We start from the raw sequence: 21,063 nt of genomic DNA on the forward strand, positions 1-21,063 counted from the left end.
TGAGATTCCAGTTAATTATTTGGAATTACCTCAGATTCCAGTTTATTTTTTTAAATTACCTGAACACGAGATGATGTATTTAGATAATCCAACGAACAAAGAAAATGTATTGAATTAACAATTATACTTACATTTGTATATATTCATGTTTTGTAGACTAATTAACTATTATGATTTTAATCTACGGATGTATTTCGCCTCACGCGAAATGTATAAATTTGACGCAGGTAGGGTCGATTGATCGGTCGGTCACATTTTGCATGTTTCTTTGTCTAATGTTTCTTCGTCCATTGTTTTATTTATTGCTGACCTGGATATATCTTTCATCTTCTGATATAGGGTCGGGATGACGTCATTGATGAATCAGAAAGTATCACGTGGAGCTCTATGAAGAATATGAGTAATAATCAAACTAGATTGGACTGAGACTGCACCGATATATGAATTGGGACCATTTTATTAGACATTATTTTGTTACATTAGATTCAATACTAGACTTTATATATTTGCCTTCTGTCTAATCTCTAGTTTGACAATTATTTTATGGTAATACTTCTGTTTGAAAAAATAATTGCAATGTTAAAAATATGAACATTATAAAAATTGTGAGGAACATTATAAAAATTGTGAGGAACATTACAGGAAAGACAAAAAAAAATTGTGACGAACATTATAGTAAAAATCATGACGCAAAATACATATTTCGTGACACGCACAGGTTAACAGGGACATTTCACATGCCCAAAATGTGATTTTATGACACAATATCAAAGTGTGAGTCATTTTTCTAATTTGACCCCATTATATGAGTCATTTTATCAAATTTTCTATTTAAAATGCCTTATATATACAAATTCACCTCGCAACTACCCTTAATAGAAGTATAGTTGGGCAACCCTAAACATTTATTATTAATTTTTTTTTATTTAATTTAACAAATATCTCATATTGATAAAGTGTTTTCACTTCATAAATATAATTACTTTTGTGATTAGTAAATGATTGAACTCTTGTATGTATATAAAAATTAGAAAAATAATATTTTTAACCAATTAGGTTTTCAACAATATGGATTGAGCCTCCAACTGAAAAAAATAAATAAAAGGACATCTTGGATTAATTCTAATAATCATGGAGGGCCACATTAAACAGGAGAAACAAGTATGAGGGCTAGATTTATATTCTCTAATTGCTTAATTTTTGTCCTAGTGTTGTGTTCAAGGGCTAAAGGTTTTTAACTCGTGAAAGTTGATTTATTTTTCCTTATTATTACACGTGTCTCCTTCTGATTGGTTCTTTCTATACTGCATTCTCCACCAATTTTTATTTTTCTTATAAAATATTCTCCACCATTTCTTTTTATAATGTATTATCTCATGTCCTTCTCAGCTTTTTTTGGCTTATATGTATTAAATAAACTATTCCTTGGATCACACGTTCAATAATTTTTATATAAAAAATATACAGAGTCTAATAGATTAAAATTTTGAATAGGTAAGATTATCTTGTTAAAAAGAAATCGGAGAACTTTTAACAACGAAAATAGGTCGTTAAAGATTATTCATAATTTCATTATTATAACGATGTTGGAGACTAAATTCTAATCAATTAATTATTCTAATGTAATCAATTTGTACCTAACTTTTTTCATGTCATACTTTTATCGTTGTGCTTTGACGATTTTTTTTATTAAATTGATATTTAAAAAATATATATTATGATATGCGAGTGAAATCGTGTTAATATTTTAAAGAAATAAAATAAAATTAAATAATAAATTTGATTGAAAATTTTAATTTAACTCACTAACTAACTTGAATTAAGAAGTTCATACTTAAAAAAGTTAAAATATTATTTTTGAATTTTACTGAACAAATTTAATTGATGATTAGGAGGATAAATTATTACTACCTCTTTCAAATAGTTAACTTTGATAATAAAAAACAAAACAAAATGATTTGATTAGATATTTTTAAGCAAAATGAAAATAAAATGTTACTTAATTTGCATGAAATAAAGTATTTAAAATTATTGTTTGACATGCTTTATGGTATAAGTTTAGTTTTAAATTTTAGAAACCGAATGGTTAAGGGCTCTTTATTGGGATTAATCGAAAAGTTAAACTTATTCTTTCAAATTTAACAATTTGGATCTTATCGTAATCTAAATTTTGTCTTTAACGGTTTCAAACAACACATTTATAAATAAATATTTATGTCACTAATTTAACTATCACATGATTTTGATTACTTATTTTTTAAAATTCGATAATTAAATTAGTGATACTGATATTTTATTTATTTATAAATGTTACATAAATAATACGTTAACGAAGAACTCGTTAATATAAAACCTCATATATAATTTTAATAATAATAATCTCGAATTGTGAGGTTATACAAATTAACCAATAAAGAAACCCAAATTTATATTTAAGTAGATAATAATATTATTTTTGAAAAATGTAAACTTTTATTAAAAATAGCGCAATATGCGATCAAAGGTAAAAGGAGAAAACAAAACAAAAAATAAGAAAACAACGTAAAAATTTTAAATACCAATAAATCAAAAAACTTTCGTCCCGTATTAGCTCAATTTTTTGGATTAAAACAAATGCGTGTAATTGTTACTCTTTTGAGACGACAGTGTCTATAATTTTTCATTAAAAGACTTTTATTTCTTTCTTTAAAATTGACTATTCAATCAATTAAAGATGAGGTAGGAAATAGCTAATGGATAAATATTCTACTCTTTTAAAAATTAAAAAAATAAAAACAATAAAAAATGGAAAATTTGATGAAATGGCCCTACTAAAGGGCCTAAATACAAAAATGGACCCCGCTTGATAATGTTGGTAAAAATGGTCCCTTTGTCCTGCGAAAAGTCTGTAATACCCCTCGCGCGCCTAATTACCGCTCAATTACGAGAAATGTCATTCACGCATTTTTATCTAAAACGCATGAGTTTATAAACGCGTTTTAGATGAAACGCGTAACATTTCCTGTAAATAGAAAGTCGAGAAATGTCACTCACGCGTTTAATCTAAAGCGCGTTTATGAACTCACGCGTTTTAGAAGAAAAAGTGTGAATGACATTTATCGTCTTTCATCGTAAATATACTTTTGTTTGCCCTAATTTAAAAAAAAAAAACTCATTCACGAATATCAATCGACTCTACTCTCAAACTTTACTCCCCTAATTTCAATGCATCTTCCTTATCAGAGCAGAACACGAATTTTGAATGAAGGTCAGTTGTTCTAACAAGTATTATAAGGTCTTTATTATAAGGTCAGTTGTTCTAACAAGTTGCTCGTGGTCGTGGTCTTCAGGGGAGTAGGGTTTGAAAGTAGAGTCGGAGTGAAAAGTGAGAGAGTCGATCAATATTCGTGAATGTGTTTTTTTTTTTTTAAATTATGGCAAAAAAAAGGTATATATACGATGAAAGACGAGAAATGTCATTCACGCACTAAAACATGTGAGTTCATAAACGCGTTTTAGATGAAACGCGTGAGTGACATTTCTCGACTTTCCATTTACGGGAAATGTCACTCACGCGTTTCATCTAAAACGCGTTTATGAACTCACGCGTTTTAGATTTAAATGGGTTAATGACATTTCTCGTAATTGAGCGGTAAATTAGACGTACGAGGGGTATTACAGACTTTTCTCTTAACAAAATGATCATTTTTTGCAAATATTATCGATCGGGTCATTTTTGTATTTAGGCCTACTTAGTAGGGCCATTTCATCAAATTTCCCTAGACAATAGGTTGTGTTTGAATGAATCCAAAATAAAAGTTGGTATCTTTCATTTTTATAATCGGAGACGACGATCCCGCCAAAAGTCGGTCTCCATTGACGTTCTTCCTCAGTTGAATAAAATATACAACTTCTTCACCAACTATGAATCTCTCTCTATCCGACTCCAGTCTATTTCCCTTCCTATTGAACACGGAAGCAGCAGCAGCAGGTGTACTGAACTCAGTTGCAGAGGTGATCGATTCCACTGTTTCATTATTCATTAGTCTCGTATCGTATTTCTACCTATTGTTAAAGGAATGAAATCAGCTTTGTAGTCAAAAGAACTTAATTTGAATGAAGGTCTATTTTAGAAGTATTGTAGTTAGAGAATCAACGATACTTCTGATTCAAACTAAGTTAAACAACTAGAAAGAGCTCAAATGCAAAATATCAATTTGAACATTTTCTTCTTTCATGCATGCGATGTTAAAAAGACAGTTGTTGGAGCAATTGGGTTGTTCATTTTACTAATGCTCATCCTATATAGGTAGAAAGTGGCATATGCTCTGTGTGATGTACTGATGTTAATTTATGTTCCGATCTGGTATTTCAATCTAGTATTGTTAATGATGAGAATGACTTTTCCTTCCTCAACAGGAATATAGACAACACCCAGACAAGTCATTTCTGTCACTGAAGCTTAAGTGGTTGCTGCAAAAATCTGGAAATTACTAAACAATCAAGATGAAGCAATATCAAGTTATGTGCTTCTGTTGAGGAGTATTATTGTATAAAACTAGAAATGGGCTTTCATCCTTTTGTTTGGTTTTGTCGCCCAGTGGAATATGGTGGTATTTGGGCACATGAGACAAATAGCACTTTTGGTGCATATGCACCGTGCGGGATCGACTCCCTTGCAATCACTGTCACTCATTTAGTTTTTCTGGGCTTATGTTCGTATCGTATTTGGCTGACTATGACGAGCATTAAAGTGCAGAGGTATTGCCTAAGATCAAAGATCTGCAACTATGTGTTAGGTCTATTGGCAGGCTACTGTACTGTTGAGCCATTGTTCAAATTGCTCATGAGAATTTCAATGTTTAATTTGGAGGAACAAACTGATTTTGCACCTTTTGAGGTATGTGTTCATTAACTTTTCATATTCAGAGTATGATAATCAACTATCAGAATTGAGTCTGTATCTTAGATGTTTTGGCATACTGTGATAGGTTTTGTCAAATTAAAATAAGAATTCTGCTTCTAAATATAGTCATTTAGATTGTGCATCTCTTGTGCAATAATATTATTTTTGTACACTCCGAACGTTGGGAATGACATGTGAGAAGAATCTACATTTATATTTGCAACTTAGACAATCTATGGGTAGTGGATTCTAATTACAAAACCAAAATGTGCTATAATAACTACAATGCCAAGAGTTCCTTAAGTCAATTTTAAGTCCTAATTCATGCACAAAATAAATCATAGTATGTGCAAAGTAATAGTTTCCTGTTGTTTATCACAAAATGGTGAATATCATAATTCCAAACACCAGCCAGGATAACAAGAGTCCACGTCTTAAGGGTGGCTTGTATACAATTCTATTTGTATAATCACTTAATTTTTGCTTTCAGGTAGTTTCTTTGATCACTGAAACTATAGCCTGGTGTGTCATGTTAGTTATGCTTGCTACAGAGACTAAAGTATACGTTAAGGAATTTCGCTGGTATGTCCGATTTGGAGTTGTTTATGTTTTGGTTGGTGATGCTGTCATGTTAAGCCTCATTCTTCAAGTGACAGATTTCTTTCCGAGGTTAGTTTTTATTTATAATTGAGACAACTAATGACGTACTTAGCATTTTTGTGTTCTGATTTAACTTGATGTATTTCGTTTCGTGCACAGATAACTAACTAGGTGTTTGATGGCAATAAATACTCACTGTCTTTTTTATTTGTACAGATCCAACTTCTACTTGTATGTTGCCAAACTATGTGTCCAGGTTTGTACATTTACTATCTTTTAATGATTTTATAGTTCATTAATTTTGTATGGCTATTAAAGACAGTGGTTAAGAAGGTTCTCAATCAGATTAAGTTGTAGAATACATTGCTCAATATTGCCGGCTGTTAAATTTTCAACTCTTCTAGTGAACTGCATACAAGTTGTCTAGACATTGCATTTTTTTTAAAAAGGTCAACTTTTATTAAAAAGAACGCAAGATGCATTCAAACGTTACAAAAGGGAAGTAAAAAACAAAACAATAAATAAGAAAACAACATAAGAATATTAAATGCCAATAAAATCAAAAAATTATCATCCCGTACAAGCCCCTCGTTTTCGGATTGAGGCGAACGCGTGTAACATAAATCCTTTGAGACGCTCGTATCCATAACTTGTCTAGACATTGCATTGATTAGGTAGAAATAATTGCATGTTAAGTTCAGTTCTCTCTTTGGGGAGTATATAGTTTTAATCTTGATGAGAAGGCTATATTCTTTTTTTTAAGAGAAAAAAATGTCAAGTCTGATACCAAGGTCATGATTATAAAATGCAATAAACGTGACGAACATAATTGTGTACATTTACTATTTTTCTCTATTTTTATTTACATATCTGCTTCAAATTTTTGAGACGTCTTCTGTGTGGAATTCAGCTATTTCCGTTCTGCTCTTTCATATGTTATATTTTGTTTTGGTTCAGGTTACAAATATATATTTTATTTATGACCCTCAGATCGTTTTAGTGATTGAAGATTTTATCTTGGTACAGAATGACATGGGTTCAAATCAAGCCATTAAGGAAAAGATTGATTTTATGCATATTTGGTTTTAGAGAATGAGATATGTTTCACAGGCATGCAAAGATAATGATAAACTTCAATAAACTTAACCTTCGAGATAAATCAACTTAAAACCTAACTAATTAGGTAATCATGTTGTGAAATCTACTATTAATGTCTTGAGGTATCAATTTATATATTGAAGTACCTATGTCAAATTATGAACTGACTTTTTTATACAAGCTTTAAAAATATTATTATAATATATGATAGAATTCTTTCAATCTCATAACTCCTCTCAAATCCAATTTATAATTTGGATTTTTTGAAACATCAACAAAAACGCTAGTTAGTGTCAACATCCACAGACAAGGAAAGAACGCTAACATAAACAAAGGCATTAAATGGAAAATAGCCCAAATTTTCTGGTTACTAACCACTAGAAAATGCACAAACTTTTAGCTAAAAACCTTTTGAATTCATCATCTATGGAACTTCACAAGCGAAAGGAGAATTGAACACAACAATGCAATAATAAATCTACTCTTAAAACAAAGAGAATTATAGACACATAAATGTAAACTGCTTGCAAAACCATCTAAATTTGATAATAAGCTAAGTAAAAGGGAAGTATAGCAACGTTATATATTATTATCTTGAATTTCAAATAGATTGATCATTTTTTCATCCTGTACAAATCCCCCTTTTTTGGATTGATACAAGTCCATAAGCTTCATCTACCACGGGTCTCTTTTTGCTTTCCAAACATATTTTCATTTTTGTTCTCAACATTTTGAGAGAAAAATGGACTTGTATTGATACCTTTTATTCGAAGAAAGGTCATTTTATATAAGTTGTTGTGATAACGATCAAAACAAATTACAAGCTGTATTGATACCTATTGTTACCATGTAGGTTTTTTTTGGTGCATTTCTTCTTTCCTATGTTCCTCATTTGAACCCTTATCCTGAATATGTCCCATTATCGACCGAGTACCCTGATGATGCCAAATATGAAATATTACACGGGGAAGACCATATTTGTCCAGAAAGGCATGCCAACATATTTTCGAGTAAGCAAACACAACACAACTGAGCATTACTAAAGTTTTTTTTATACCATTTTTTCTAATTATGAAATGCTTTTGCTGATTTCTTGAATAAAGCATCTATAAGCAGCATGAAGGTCTTGGGGTAGTTTGCATTGATTAATGAAATTCAATGATTGTTGTGCAATGTGTATGATTCATTTACTTCTTATATGCTGATGTCTTATGCAGCACCGTCAGATGGGTTAAATCTGGCACAATGTTGTTGTCTCTTTTTATGATGTTTCTACCCTTCTTTGGTTCTCATTCTTATTAATTAAGCACGTCTTAAGAGCAATAGGACAATACTTCAAGGAAGAAAATTATAGCTTCTAATGCACATAGGTCATGCTTTATAGGGCATCCCTTTCTTAAATCCTTAAATATCAAATGATTTAAAGAATGACGTTACTTTATGATCACAAGTGAGGTGATCACAAATCTCTGGCTACTAAGATTAACAATAGAAAATTGGGATTTTTTTTATAGGAATCTTTTTTAGTTGGATGACACCTCTCATGAAACAAGGGTATAAAAGGCCTCTCAAAGAGAATGATGTTTGGAAGCTAGATGCATGGGATCAAACTGAAACATTGTTTACAAGGTTTGTTATCTATATAAATGTTCTCATTGTATGTGTGAGCACTAGGTTGGCCATACTTTTTTGATCTTCCTTGGGGACGTTTTAGGTTCCATCATTGCTGGAGTGAAGAATTAAAGAAACCCAAACCTAGGCTTTTGCTAGCTTTAAACTGTAGTCTTGGTGGAAGGTATTAATTGACTTCTCTTCTTCCAGAGTTATATCATTGCTTCTCTGCAATGTTAAAGATCTTTCTATTTTCGCAACATGTGATATCTTGCATGTTCCCAACTTTTCTGCAGGTTTTGGCTTGGAGGCCTCTTCAAAGTAAGACCAACTTTCTGTGTTTATAAAAGGCATTAAGGAAATAGAAATCTGGATGAGACAAATCAATTCCCAGGTCATTTCAATCCCTAATTATGCCTAATTAATCTTTCTCAAATGTCGTGCAGATTGGCGGTGACCTAGCTCAATTGATGGGTCCAGTTTTATTGAACCGTCTTTTACTGGTTAGCACCGTTCTCCTTTGCAATCCACGATTCTTCCTTATGTTATTAAGTACAAATCTTCAAGGATCTCTCCCATTTGAATTTAGAATGTTATTGACATTGGTGCAACCTTATTTGCTGGAATGCATGTGTTTTACATAAAACCATAATGATACGATTGTTTATCTCTAGATCTGTGTCCACCCGACTTTCAAAGTTTAAATCACTGGTCTCCTATAGATATATTAATATAAATCTATGTTTAGGTCATTATCTTGACATTTTAGGTACAAAATAACAATTAAAAGTGTTGGATGGATTGTTTGGTTTTCTATCTATATCAATTTTAATAGTAGTCAGTGTGAGATTAATTTTTTTTTTTGTGAAGAGAGTAGTTGTATTACTTCTGAATGAATTAAAACTAGTATCCCCTATTATACAATCCAATATTTAAGGAAAATATGCTAATAAATCCAATATATCAATTTTCTTAATTTGTTTTCCTAGAAGAATCTTGGAACAATTCTACAATCAGCAATACCAAATCTTTTTATTGAGATCCTAATCATTCTAAGTTTCTAACCTATGATGTTCTCATGCATTTTTTTACTTTTTGTGTGGTATTTTAAGCTCTTTATACTAGGCTCCCTGATCATTCTAAGACTAACTTCTTACTGTTTACAGTCAATGGAGAAAGGTGATCCAACATTGGTTGGTTCCGCTTATGCCTTCTTAATATTTATTAGTGTGGTATGATTTCCATCTTATCGTATTTATCTGTTTTGGTTCTCAACAATATAATGTTATTTACTTACAGTTACATCAATGTCATTTCTTTTTGTAGCCTCCGGAATATGTAACTTGCTCATAAAGTATTGCACCTCGTAACTCTATCATGTGTATAAAAGAAGCATTTATTAGGTCTAAATAGAGGTGTATTTTTGTGTTTGCGTATTGTATATCATAACATACAAAATCAGAATAAAATAAATTGCAGCAACGATTGATATAAATGTTTTTCTTTCTGAAAATATTACCTTAGAGGATTATATAGATATATATATTTACCATTGTACATATGGAGATAGCTCTCAAAGCCATTACTATATATGAAGCTTCCAATCATTTCTCCTTTCCCATCACCAAAGAGAAATGACTATGGTTTGTCCAAAACTTCTTATCATGTTAAGTTTAAAATTTACCTGAAAATTAAGTTGTTTGGAGATGGGCCAAAAAAATGTTATCGGACTTACATTACCGATTTTCAACCCCTGAGTGTCCATGCATGTGTACATAGCGCATAAAATGATGTAGCAGAATAACAGAGCATGGAGTTGACAGGTTTAAAACCAATGACCTCATGAGCTAGAATGGGAACTACTTATTAATAACTGACAACCAGAACGGATAGGACTACCACTGGACAAATGGAGGTGGCATAAGAGTCTTTCTGTCTGGTGCTTGGCAGAAAATACTTTCTACTTCATCTTTGGCATGAGTATCTCCTTTTTATCCTTCAAAAAAGCATTTATTATTCATGTTTACTGGGAACACTGTACAGTTAAATTTGTTGTTGATCATCTTCTTTAATTTGTTAGAAGTGGCATGTCATTCTCCTATACTTAAGTTGATCTAATGACTCTAATTGATTCAGTTATTTGGAGTGCTGTGTGAAGGTCAATATACTCAGAATGTCTCGCGTGTTGGCTTCAGGTTAAGATCCACACTGGTAATATTCATCAATGATTTCTTTGGCTTCTTTTTATGTGTCTTGCTCATTTCTGCTTCCATTTGGGCCATTGTAGTACTTCTAACAGCATTCAAAAGGATATAGATTATAATTTATGTACGTGTTCTGGTTGTCTTCTTTCGTTTTATGGCATCGGAATTCTTCTAACATGATGAGGACCAGGGTGGAAATTAGATTTGTCTCAAATTTGACTCTCATTCACCATACAAAGCTTTCTCCAAACTGGAGAACGTAAAGATTCAGATTTACACAAGAATCAGGTCGTGTAGGAAAATGATCAGAAAGCCTAGAAGTGCCAAGGAGAATGGCTATATACCATTGTTTTGTCAGACATAACTTTTTCTCTCTTCCTCAAATCTTTGGTGACTATTTGTAACCTTTATGTAAATGGTTTACAGTTGCATAAGTTGTTTAGAACTTCTTTTCTGAACTATAAATAATTTTCAGTTTCAATAGCTGACATTTTTTTGTTGGGAAAATGGCAAACCATTTTATTAAAAAAAATTAAACCTCAGAGTAATTACAAGACAAAGCAAAGAAATTGGAAACACGACTCATCTCCAAACATTCAAACAAACAACAATTGTTCTTCTGAACCATTAATCAAACAAAAATTCATCTTCAGGTATGCTATTCTCTAGTTTATTTGCTTTTGCACAACACATCTTAGCTTATGCAAGATATGCATTCATGTTTATGCTTCTGAATTGTTACAACCGAAAGGGATTAAAATAAATTTGCTTTCTAATTCATGTTTAAACTCCTTATTTTGCTAGCAACTGTATTGGATTATCTTAAACATTACGCTTTTGGCCTCTAGGTGGCTGCTATTTTCCGCAAAACATTGAGACTAACCCATGAAAGCCGCAAGAAATTCTCAACGGGGAAAACAATGAATCTGATGACCACAGATGCTAATGCTCTTCAGGTATTCTATTCCCTAGATTCTTTGCTTATGTTAAATTAAACAAATTTACACCTTCCCGTCTCTCAAACCTTATAGTCGTTATGATTTCAAAATGTAGTGTCTGAAGTACAAAAAGGGAATAGATAAACTAAATCACCAAATAACTAAAAACTTACCTAGGTCTAATAATTTATAAGGAAACTTGTGAAACAAATTAGAGCTGGAAAATCAATCATGTAGTGAAGGATGAAAACAAAAATATGGGAATAGAAACTAATGTAAGATGGTGCTTCCTGTGTTTAATTGGGCAGAAAATCCTATATAATGAGACCTATGAAAGTACTCTCCCTCTTCAGATGTTTGAATTTAACTAAAGTTGTGTCTACTTTCTGCAGCAAGTATGTCAACAACTTCATAATATGTGGTCATTTCCATTTCGTATCACCATTGCTTTGATTCTTCTATATCAGCAGCTAGGTGCTGCTTCACTGTTTGGCTGTCTAATTCTGGTTCTGGTGTTCCCATTACAGGTAATGAACTTTCACCTTCCACTTTCACTTCCACTTAATATCTAGAGTTTTTGCTTTGAGTAATTGCTCCCATGCTTTATCTACTAAAATACTCATCTAGTTGCATTTTGTGCTCTTTCACTTGAAATATGGCTTTTCTCAACAGGCATTTTTCATAAACAAAATACAAAAATTGACAAAAGAAGGACTGCAACGAACTGACAAGAGAGTCAACTTGATGAATGAAATTTTGGCTGCAATGGACACTGTCAAGTATGCGTATATCTGATTTGGGTTTTACCTTTTAAGCTTATATAATTCTGCTGAGAACAGTGAATTTTTAACATGTCCTGTCTAATTTTTCAGGTGTTATGCTTGGGAGAATAGTTTCCAGTCAAAAATTATATGCCTGCGAGTCGATGAATTATCATGGTTCCAGAAAGCACAGTTTCTTAGAACGGTAAAGTAGCATTTTCCTTTTCCGTTAGCTTCTAGTGTAATCCTCTGGATTGGACTCAAGATTCACTAGCTACAAGGTGACTGTTGATAAGATATTTAAGTTTTTTGGGGGGTGGGGTAGATAGTCTTGTGAAATCAGAACCATAGGATACCTATTAGAATGAACTATATGTTTATTTGTCAAAAACTGCTTACTACTGGTGCAACCTAAGCCCTGTGCTTATTATTTTTATTTTTAAAAAGGGTCAACTTGTATTAAAAACTAATATGATGGAGCGGTCAATTTTACAAGAATGGGGGAATAAGAGACAGGAAAACAAAAAGCCAAATACAATAATTAGATTCCTATCAAGTCAAAAGCAATCCCATCCTGATCCCTGTGCTTATGATAGTGATGCATCTGATTGACCTGCTTCCATTCTTCCAGCCTATTCAAATATTTTTGGAGTCTCTCTTTTTCAATGGAAGGAGACACATTGGTACTAAAATGCAATTTTCTTTTTCTGAATGAGAGATATCCATGATATGATGATCTGAAGTGATGTTTTTCTTGCATTCTTTATACTTACAAGTTCTCCCCTTACGCTTTACGATGGAAATCATCTTTCTTGAGTCTAAAGGATGTATGTTTTTCTTTTTTACATTGAAACTTGGTAACTAATGAGAATTATAAAATTATTAATGAATGTATTAGTTTCTCCCATCAGACTTTAAGGGTTCAATTAGTTGATTATTTTGTTAGTGGTAGTTTAGTCTCGTTTTCATTCTAAGACTTACTAATTTTCTTTGTGTTTTACAGTTCAACTTCATTTTATTTAGTATCATTCCAGTTTTTGTTACTGTGGTATCATTTGGAACGTTCATGGTGCTTGGTGGAGATTTAACACCTTCAAAGGCTTTCACATCGCTTTCTTTATTTCAACTTCTTGGGTCTCCTCTAGGCATGCTTCCCAATTTCATAACAAAGGTCTGTTTTTTTAAGAATTTATTGATATTTCCTCACTTATGTAAACATTTTATATTCTTCAGCTAAGACAGAAATCTGTGATTGTATATGTCCTATGTGTTTAGCTTCTTAGCCATCTATTTGAACTGGTAGCTTATTACTCCAATCCGTTGAATTTTATTGACAAGTAGGTAGTAGTACATAAGAAGGAAACATTAGTAATGAAGTACTAAATTCAAGACCATTCTTAAGAGTAGATATGTGATAGTTCTAGAGGCGCAGTTATCAGGGGTGCCGTCTTTTGAATTGACAAATATCTGCACTTATCATGCAATGAAACAAAACTTTTTAACCAGATTAAACAAAACTTATCACAGTACTTTCCTTTTTAAGTAACCAAATTGCTGGATTCTTATAGGTTCTTTTTGTAAATTTTCAATTAGAAGTACATTTGAAGATGGTTGCTAATGATGATTTAATTGAAGGCTAATCTTTACTAAATATTGATTCAATATAAATAAACAGTTTAAACCAAAGCTTTTAACATTTATAGAACAAAATGATTATTAATTTATTGAACATTATTTATTTGCTTTTTAATGTCTTTTGTTAGTTAATAGATGAAAATAACTTGAAGATGTTCTTACCTTATATGCTGTTTACTTCCTCATAAAAAGAAACATTATTTACTCTTTATGTCACTTATTTTCTTTTATTCTGAGGAAGTTTAGAGGATTAGATGTCTTCTGGAATAGCCTACTAGAAATTCTTTTTCAACTCACTTGTAAATATATCTGGGCTTTTCATCAAAAAAAGGGCTTTTGGTTGTTTCTTTCTTCCTTTTTTTCTTTCTTAATCATGTAGTTTATGATTCAAGTTGTTTATTCACAGAACAAAGAGATTGTAATCTATTTTTTCCATTATCAATATAATAGGTTATCTATATGCATCAGATATCCATGGAGATTTTATTTTCAAGCTTCAATGGGAAATTTAAAGATAATTTGAACAGTTACCCTAAAAAGGATTGTGTTGGTTAATTTATTTATATGAATGTTCACTTGTGTACTATACTGAGGCATTAACCTTTTTCGGCTTATACTTCTTAAATTCAATTTAAGTTTATTGTGCTATCATGATGTTATAAGTTCTTCAAACTGAATGCAAAAGAGAAGGTTATCTTGTTCACTACTGCCTCTTATATTGTAATTGCTGGCAGATTGTTAATTCATACGTATCTTTGCAACGTTTGGAGGAACTACTTTTTTCTGAAGAAAAAGCTCTCTTGCCTAATCTACCTCTTGATCCTGAATTTCATGCCATCTCAATCAAGAATGGATACTTCTCATGGGATTCTAAGGTTCATTTTCCACATCCCTAAATTCTTCTACGTGTTCTAGTTTTATTGAAGTTTGTTTCAACATCCACAAAGAAATAGTTACTTGAGTGGATCTAGTGTAAGAGTAATCTTAGTGATCTATATGCTACTGGGAAAACATTACATACATTATTATTAATATTGTTTTCTGAATATCTGAATAGTTGTTCCACTATGAAGTCTTCATCTTGGTTTCTGTTGTAATGCTAGTCTTCCAAAAACTAACTACTAGATTATAGTTAAAAATTTCAGATCCTTTTCCAGATAAATAATGGTGTAGTCACATTTTACATACTAACAAAATCATCTTACTTAAGTATGCAATATCTTTTTTCTTAAAAAAATAAATTATTGTTAAAATTAAATAAAAAGGGCCCAACCGGGTTCGAACCGGTGACCTCTTGATCTGCAGTCAAATGCTCTACCACTGAGCTATGGACCCATGTGCTAAGTTTTACGCATCATTATTATCATAAGGAAATAAACAGAATATGAATCTATTTTATACAGGTAATCCTATGTTTAAAGATTCTTAAGTGTGTATGACTTGACAGAATAGTGTTTGCTCGTACATGGAAAATGATAATGTGTTCTATGTCTTTATGCTTGTTAAGTTCTTGGAGTGCTATACTATTGTATGTCTACATTACATAACACTTGGTCTTTTTCTGTTTAATTCTTTATCTTTAGAAGGTGAATCCCACATTATCAAATATCAATTTGGACATACCAGTTGGGAGTCTCGTTGCAATTGTTGGTGGTACTGGTGAAGGAAAAACATCGGTTATATCTGCAATGCTCGGGGAGATTCCTGCTGTAACAGATGCAAGTGTGGTCATCAGGGGAACTATTGCCTATGTTCCTCAGATATCCTGGATTTTCAATGCTACTGTGAGTCTAGTCACTTCTTATATTTTTCAAGGTTTCTAAGTTAAGTTACGATTTCTTGTGCTAACATGCATGTCTTTCCAACAAAATGTATCTTACCTGTACAGGTACGTGAGAACATATTATTTGGATCAGATTTTGATACTTCAAGATACTGGAAGGCAATAGATGTAACAGCACTGCAGCATGATCTTGATCTGCTACCAGTTAAGTGTTGCGAAAATTTAATTTATTTGGTTCTATTGGGGAATAAGAGAATGTTTATTTGATTATAAAAGTTGTTTTGATTGCTGCATCTGTTGTTTTACCAAAATTAACATCCTCACAGGGTCATGATCTGACTGAGATTGGTGAAAGAGGGGTCAACATTAGTGGGGGTCAAAAGCAAAGAGTTTCTATGGCTAGGGCTGTGTATTCAAATGCAGATGTTTATGTATTCGATGATCCCTTAAGTGCTCTTGATTCTCATGTTGGTCAGCAGGTGAAATGTTTGATGACTAAATAATTACCAGTTCTGTAACTGACTGAAAAGGCAATTTTAAGGCACTATATAATGTATATTGATCCTAAACTGTTCTATTTACTTTAAATTGTCAATATTTTCATTTTTTGTTTTTTCTTTTCTTTTATCTTGATTTAATTTCGAACTTTCCTCCAGGTTTTCAACAAATGCATTAGTGAAGGATTGCGAGGAAAAACCAGGGTGCTTGTCACAAACCAGCTACATTTTCTTCCTCGAGTAGATAAAATAATTTTGGTATCTGATGGAATGATCAAAGAAGAGGGAACTTATGAGGAGTTATCTCGAACTGGCACACTGTTTAAAAAGCTTATGGCAAATGCGGGCAAAATGGAAGAACATGTAAATAGTGCGGAGGATTATATAAGTCTGGAACATAAGCCTGTTACATCCATTGTTAATGAAATAGAGAATGGTTTTCCACAAAGCATGACATCTACGAATAAAAGGAAAGAAGGTAAATCTGTTCTGATTAAGCAGGAAGAAAGAGAGACTGGTGTTGTGAGCTTTAAAGTTTTGACAAGGTAATATACATTTCCAGTAATATTATTTTTCCACAATCATCTTACAATCAGTTTGTGAGAGCCTCAAACATTGTGTATTCATGAAAAAATTATTAATATGCCTGAAATTCTCTAATTTCAGGTTTAAAGATGCATTAGGAGGTTCATGGATTGTCATGATACTCTTTATCTTATACATAGTGATAGAAATTCTCCGGATTCTAAGTAGCATATGGTTAAGTGTTTGGACAAAGCAAGGCTCATCAAGCAGTAAGGGGCCAGGTTTCTACATCCTCATTTATGCTGTTCTATCCATTGGACAGGTATTATTCCTATCAAGTTTCTTTCTTAATATATGAACTTTGAATGACCTCTGTAGTCCTGTTCAGAGAAACATACTATATTTATCATCTAACCTAATTGAACATTTCTAACAAGTTGGAATGGTACTTCAGTGTTTTCATGTTATTAACTCCTTGTGCTGCAACCAGGTACTTGTGATACTGGCAAACTCACTTTGGTTGGTAATATCAAGTTTTCATGCAGCTAGAAGACTGCATGACTCCTTGTTGCACTCCATCTTAAGGGCTCCCATGGTATTTTTCCATACAAATCCTATTGGACGAGTAATTAATCGATTTGCAAAGGACACATGTGATATAGACCGTGAAGTTGCCATGTTGATTTATATGTTTGTGGGTGAAGTGTGGCAGCTCCTATCAACTTTTGTGCTAATTGGTGTTGTCAGCACCATTTCACTTTGGGCTATCATGCCACTTCTGATTCTTTTCCATGCAGCATATTTATATTACCAGGTTAGTCTTCCTTTGAAAAATCTTGTTTTCTGTTTTACACTGTAAAGTTGTGTGTTGAAATGAGAAGTTGGGGTTGAATCAGCTACCTTTACTTTTGTAAAATTGTTAAGCTTGTAAAAAAATATATGAATATTTTTTATATTTTGGCATGTTCTGCTGGATTAAGGGGGAAATCTGTAAGTCACATAAAGCCAATAAAGTTTCTAGGACATAAATTTGTAAGAATGTACTTTGTTTGATACTCTCTTTTGTTCACTTTTTATAAAAGACTAAACAATTAGGAAAAAAGTAAAACGAGTACCTCCTCGTTGTGCCAATTATGCTTTCAGATCCTCAGAAAACAAAAGGTAACTTAACAAGATACTTATGATATGAATGGGATTCCATGGAGTTAAAATGTTTTGTCATGTTGCATGTTTATTTCACGCATCCCATGCTCCTATAGTGTTGTCTTTTGCGACTCCTCTTATCTCTTTATCTTTTTGTTTCCTATAAAAAAATTAACACCTACTTCCGAGATTACAAGCGAAATTGTTCTGCAGGACACAAGTAGAGAAATAAAACGTTTGGATTCCATCAGCAGATCTCCTGTTTATGCTCAATTTGGAGAAGCACTGAATGGTTTGTCAACTATTGGTGCCTATAAAGCGTATGATCGAATGGCCAAAAGTAATGGGAGATCTATGGATAATAATATTAGATTTACCCTTGTCAATTCAAGTTCAAACCGATGGCTTAACATAAGGCTGGAAAGCTTGGGAGGTCTTATGATATGGTTAATAGCTACCTTTGCTGTAATGCAGAATGGAAGTACAGACAACCCATTAGCATTTTCTTCTTCAATGGGTTTGCTTCTCAGTTATACACTTGACATCACAAATCTCATGAGTAATGTTCTAAGACAAGCAAGCCAGGCTGAGAATAGTCTAAATGCTGTTGAGCGTGTTGGCACATATATAGATTTGCCATCAGAAGCTCCAACCATCATTGAAAATAACCGCCCTTCACCCGGGTGGCCTTCTCAAGGTTGCATCACATTTGAAGATATTGTCCTTCGTTATCGGCCTAGTCTTCCACCTGTTTTACATGGGCTCACTTTCCATATCAAGCCAAGCAAAAAAGTTGGCATTGTTGGAAGAACTGGTGCTGGAAAGTCTAGCATGCTTAATGCTTTATTCCGAATTGTAGAAATTGAAAGAGGAAGAATCATTATCGATGGTTGTGATATATCAAAGATTGGGCTGACAGACTTGCGTTCAGTTCTGAGTATTATACCACAAACACCAGTTCTTTTCTCAGGTGTGTGATTTATGATAAGATAGTAGAATTCTTAAAATATCTCAACTAATCATTCTAATATATCTAGAAATAAATTATAGAGTAAAATAAACCTAGTTTGACTATTTCCACAGCTTCTTTAAATGAGATGAACTTTGTTCAAAAGTGTAATGCTTCAGTTGCTCAACATCAATTTTTCTTAATAGCTCCCAATTTTTCCAAGATAATGGTCCCTCTGAAACTAAATCTTGCCTTTTAACTTCCCAGATGGGATAAAAGACATATTGTTTAATGGCAACTCAATATTTCTGAAAGGACTAAGAATGATGTGTAATAATCATGCATTACATTTGTTGAAAAGTGTGTTCTGTTTTGCCCAATGAACATCAATTTGTACTTAAATGGATTTCTTCAATCACACCTTTGTTTTTGTTTCTCCAGGGACTATTAGATTTAATCTGGATCCTTTCTGTGAACACAATGATGCTGATATCTGGGAGGCATTGGAGAGAACACGTCTAAAGGATGTCGTTAGAAGGAATGTTTTTGGTCTGGATACTGAGGTACTAGATTAATTTAAAGTCTTCAATTTCCTCTGATAATACTTCCATCCTGATTGGAAGGTTATACATCAAATTTACTGACTAGCTATCATACTAACTATTGTGCTTTGCATATACTTATGATGCATTAAAAGGTCTAGTATAAGGTGTTTATATTTTGCAATACTTTCAGATTTTCATTTTGCATGACTTCAATTTATTGTAAGAAACTCTTTCAGAATGGAGATTATCTAAAATGCATATAAGTGTTAGTTTGATTCAGCTTATTCACTAATCACGTATGTATGTTTAAGCTTATTCGCAAATCGTTCTGGTGATATAGAGAGAAAAAAATATTGCTAAGCCTGTTTGATTCAACTTATTCGATATACTTATTCATTCACAATCACAGCTGAATCAATGGAGCACTAAAACTTGTAGAAGTTGTATAGAGCCTGATCTACAAATACTTCCCTGGCAAAGAAAACTATCTAATCAAAGCTAGTTCATTTGATCAATCTTATATTTATCAAGTTCATTGTATTTGAAAACTTCATAGACTGAAAATGATGATGTTGTCTACTTATCTGCTTTGATTTTTATTTTTGTGCAAGAAATGATTTATTATGTTTCTTTGACTGTGGTTAAAGGTCTTAGAGGGAGGGGAGAATTTTAGTGTTGGGCAAAGGCAATTGCTTAGTCTTGCCCGGGCATTGTTACGCAGATCAAAGATTCTTGTTCTTGACGAGGCCACGGCTGCTGTTGATGTTGGAACAGACTCTCTTATACAGAGTACCATTAGAGAAGAGTTTAGGTCTTGCACAATGCTCATCATTGCTCACCGCCTAAATACCATCATGGATAGTGACTTGATTTTGGTATTAGAAGCTGGACAGGTAATGATTCTTTTCTCCATTGTTGATTCTTTTTTTTATTACTTTGCCTGAGGAATTCATTAAATGTCTTTTTAGGTATTAGAGTATGATACTCCAGCAAATCTATTGTCAAATGAAGGCAGTGGTTTCTCAAAGATGGTCCAGAGTACTGGAGATGCAAATGCAGAATATTTGCGAACTTTAGCCCTCAGAAGTAGTAAAGACATCATAAACTCTGTAGCCTCTTCGAGATGGGCTGCTGCAGCGAAATTCGCCCTTATTTCAAACCTGACTTCTTCACATAATAGCCTTCAGCCCTTTTTAGTAAACGATGAAAACAACATCTTCAAGAGGACAAAGGATGCTGTCACAACAATACAGGAGGTTCTTGAGGGCAATCATAATGAAGTTATTAATACAACTTTGGAAGATCACCAACTGCCTACAGATGGTTGGTGGTCATCTCTGTATAAAGTAATTCGAGGTACGGCTAATATTATTTCTTCTAAATCAACCTCTCGGTCAGATAATTTATCAATGTTTTCTCGTCCAAAATCAGCTTTAAATAGTGTTTATAAATGGGTTTTCTTGTTAGTTTTGAGATTGATTGATGTCTTATGGATTTCATTTTCAGGATTTGATATAATAAGCAGATTGGCTCAAAATGGGTTAATAATAGATGAAGCTTACAGAAAAATCTTTTGGAGGACAAACCACAAGATTTGGAACATGTTGATAGGGAGATGATAATCTGATGTTTATTTTGAATGTAAACAAACTTGTATTATAATTTAACAATCTGGCATGTAATAAGACTGCTGAGTGTTATTTGTTAAGTCAATTTAACGGTGAAAGTGTTGCTATATTCTCTAAAGAACATTGCTAAATAATTACAACAAATTTTTGTTTTTCTAAAAGGAGGTGAATTTTTTTCTTTATTTTCTAAAGCAAAATATATATTATTAGCTTAGGGTTATCACAATAACATGCGGTTCATTACTTTCATACCATTTAAAA

At 32.5% G+C, this 21,063-nt stretch overlaps 1 protein-coding gene and 1 non-coding gene across 3 annotated transcripts; one reads left to right on the forward strand and one right to left on the reverse strand.

Annotated features, from left to right (window-relative positions):
* The first annotated feature begins 3,837 nt into the window (after positions 1 to 3,837).
* Positions 3,838 to 20,967, forward strand: LOC124936127 (ABC transporter C family member 12-like). Of its 2 annotated transcripts, none has more exons than XM_047476590.1 (28): positions 3,838 to 3,993; positions 4,399 to 4,879; positions 5,376 to 5,554; positions 5,702 to 5,741; positions 7,437 to 7,593; positions 8,098 to 8,212; positions 8,298 to 8,378; positions 8,491 to 8,515; positions 8,641 to 8,697; positions 9,361 to 9,426; positions 10,331 to 10,405; positions 11,247 to 11,354; positions 11,729 to 11,863; positions 12,009 to 12,115; positions 12,209 to 12,302; positions 13,101 to 13,268; positions 14,467 to 14,607; positions 15,316 to 15,516; positions 15,621 to 15,719; positions 15,842 to 15,994; positions 16,172 to 16,557; positions 16,679 to 16,859; positions 17,028 to 17,351; positions 17,894 to 18,650; positions 19,071 to 19,192; positions 19,822 to 20,067; positions 20,143 to 20,530; positions 20,681 to 20,967. In XM_047476590.1, exons 2-28 carry the CDS (start codon positions 4,544 to 4,546, stop codon positions 20,791 to 20,793), a joined length of 4,854 nt encoding a protein of 1,617 aa, XP_047332546.1. In that variant the 5' UTR covers positions 3,838 to 3,993; positions 4,399 to 4,543; the 3' UTR covers positions 20,794 to 20,967. The 2 variants fall into 2 exon arrangements, with proteins under 2 accessions (XP_047332546.1, XP_047332547.1); XM_047476591.1 differs by having other exon boundaries at positions 15,319 to 15,516.
* TRNAC-GCA lies at positions 14,996 to 15,067 on the reverse strand. The gene has a single exon. It is a non-coding gene; the product is annotated as a tRNA-Cys (tRNA).
* Positions 20,968 to 21,063: the final 96 nt, after the last annotated feature.

Source organism: Impatiens glandulifera, chromosome 4, assembly GCF_907164915.1.
Source record: "Impatiens glandulifera chromosome 4, dImpGla2.1, whole genome shotgun sequence".
NCBI lineage: Eukaryota > Viridiplantae > Streptophyta > Magnoliopsida > Ericales > Balsaminaceae > Impatiens > Impatiens glandulifera.